Source organism: Rhagoletis pomonella, unplaced genomic scaffold (assembly GCF_013731165.1).
Source record: "Rhagoletis pomonella isolate Grant_MI unplaced genomic scaffold, Rhpom_1.0 Rhpom_scaffold_20671, whole genome shotgun sequence".
NCBI classification, from domain to species: Eukaryota; Metazoa; Arthropoda; class Insecta; order Diptera; family Tephritidae; genus Rhagoletis; species Rhagoletis pomonella.
In genome coordinates, this window is record NW_023479186.1 from 1 (window position 1) to 2,435 (window position 2,435).

The 2,435-nt window shown below is 34.5% G+C and overlaps 1 protein-coding gene across 1 annotated transcript; it reads right to left on the reverse strand.

Moving 5' to 3' along the window:
- Window positions 1-868: 868 nt before the first annotated feature.
- LOC118732463 (histone-lysine N-methyltransferase SETMAR-like) lies at window positions 869-1,321 on the reverse strand (the record flags this gene model as incomplete). The annotated part of the gene is made up of 1 exon (XM_036461596.1): window positions 869-1,321. A coding segment is annotated over one exon (453 nt), but the record flags the coding sequence as incomplete, so codon positions are not given.
- Between the last annotated feature and the right edge of the window lie 1,114 nt (window positions 1,322-2,435).

Below are 2,435 nucleotides of genomic sequence, written 5' to 3' on the forward strand. Positions count from 1 at the left end.
TATATATTTGTGTGACAACATCAAGGCGCACGCCACAAATCGGAGGAGAAGCTCGGCCAAACACTAACATATGTGTAAGGGCCAATCTATTATTATTATTATTATATATATATATATATATATATATATATATATATATATATATAGACTTCGGAGACAATAAGGGGCGTTGATTAAGTAGTGAAAGGCTTATTCCTGAAAAATTTAAAGTTTCCAATGCTTCACATTTAAATTGGACGCCACTTGTATGAGCTCGAGGGGTCCAGTGAACCCCAGTAAAACTTTGTGAGTATTTAAAATCGATTTTGTGACTTCACCTGCTATTAATAGAGTTTAATTCAATAATTTTAGGTTGTTTGGAAAACTAGTGTGGCGTCAGTCGGTACACACAGATCGATTTCTACGGACGTACTTTTTGCTGTTTTATATGTTTTTGTGCGTCGATTTTGGTTTACACGCTTAATGTGATGCACTCGTTTTAAAAAGTAATTATTTTGTATTAAAAAAAGTTAAATAATTATTTAAGATGCGATTTTCCTTTTAATTTGTTTATCCTTTTATTTAACAAGCTTTACGAAATTAGCTAGCTTTGATATGCAAAATAAATATACTTTTTTCAATGTGCATCCTTATTTACTTTCTTTAAATTTAGTATTTAAGCAACACTATGGCAAACGGTTTTTTGGCATATAGCAAAGACTTACACTTTTATGTAGTTATTCGTGAAAAAAGTAAATAACTTTAAATTTTTTATATCCGTTTATTCTAATTTAAAAGGTGGTAAAGATAACGAATATAAAGAAAATAGTCCGAGAGGGCTAAATCTGGCGAAAAGGGTGCATGAGGTAGCAATTCAAACATTAATTCATTAATTCGCTAAACACTTAATTGAAACCTCTTCACGACACTGTTTTTGGTCGAGTGTGAACAAACGCGGCACCCATCTTGCACACAGCATTCTCATTTCCAAATCTTTAGATAATATACTTTTTGAAATGCCTACTATATCTGCTACCTCGCGTGCTTTCAGTCGACGAGCATTCATTACCGCTTTGTGGATTTTCTTGACCATTTCTGGAGTCGTCACCTCATTTGGTCGACCACTGCGATGCTCGTCTTGGCAGCTCGAACGGCCTCGTTTAAACTCTGCTACCCAATATTTTACTGCTGTAAACGAAGGGGCAGACTCGGCCAAAGTAGAATCCATTTCAGCTTTTATATTGGATGGGCTGAGACCTTTCAAATAAAAGTATTGTATCACGAAACGATGACCACTTTTCTCCATTTTTACAAATTTACTGAAAACGTTCACTATTGACGGCTGCCAAACAAATACACTGAGGGAAAAAAATTTAGAATTAAAAAAAAATGTACTAAATTAAAAAAAATACGCATATGAAAGAGCACCAACCCAACTTGTTTTAAATTTGAGTATGTACGTTATAAAAGATTTCGTTGTGAAGTGCACAGATGCTTTTTCGTAATTAAGAAGAAGAAAAAAAAATTGTTTATGTCCGTCTGATGGTAATTGAACCCGGACCCTCTTGGCAGCACCCAATCGTATCAAGCGTCTTTGCACACTCAGCTACAGCCATACATGTAAATGTATTTTCAAATGTTGAGTTTGAATCAATATCACAGCGCACGATTAGTGCATTTGTACTGATAAACGTGATAGGGGCATATTTGAATTGAATATTTCCATTATACGTAGCTTATGTATAATGGAAATATTCACTTTTCACTCGATTTAAACACGAACATTTTTAGACGGTAATCAAATAAAAAATTTTCATTTTTATAATGCGTTTTTTTCTCAGTGTACTAAACAAAGTGGCGCCTTCAAACTTGAAACATATGCTTTACAGATTGTGTACTTTTTAATACAGTGATATTTTTCAAACAACTGACGCCATCTCTAGGTTAGGCCGGGTACTTCTGGGACCACCCCCGTATATATGTATGCAGCGTGTTTCATCTTTTTCCTTACCTTGATTAAGTTTGCGCGCGGCCGCTTTCGATCGCATGATTATATCGAATAGCGATGGCCCCTCTCCCTCTTTCGCATAAATGTTCGCAATGATTTCGTTTCTCATTAGATAGGTGTAGGTGTTTTCAAGTCATTGATTTTTTTTATAAGTTTTACTTTTCGAGAGACATATGTATGTATGTAGAGTAAACTGTAGTTTTAGTGAAGCTGATGTTCCAAATGTCCTGCACTTTCGTGTAACTTTGTATATTAATCTAAAAATAAAGTCTTTATAACAACAAAAGGGGGACATACTTACATAGTTGTTTGCAGTGTTGTGTGAATTATATATATATACAAGTATATATTTGTGTGACAACATCAAGGCGCACGCCACAAATCGGAGGAGAAGCTCGGCCAAACACTAACATATGTGTAAGGGCCAATCTATTATTATTATTATTAT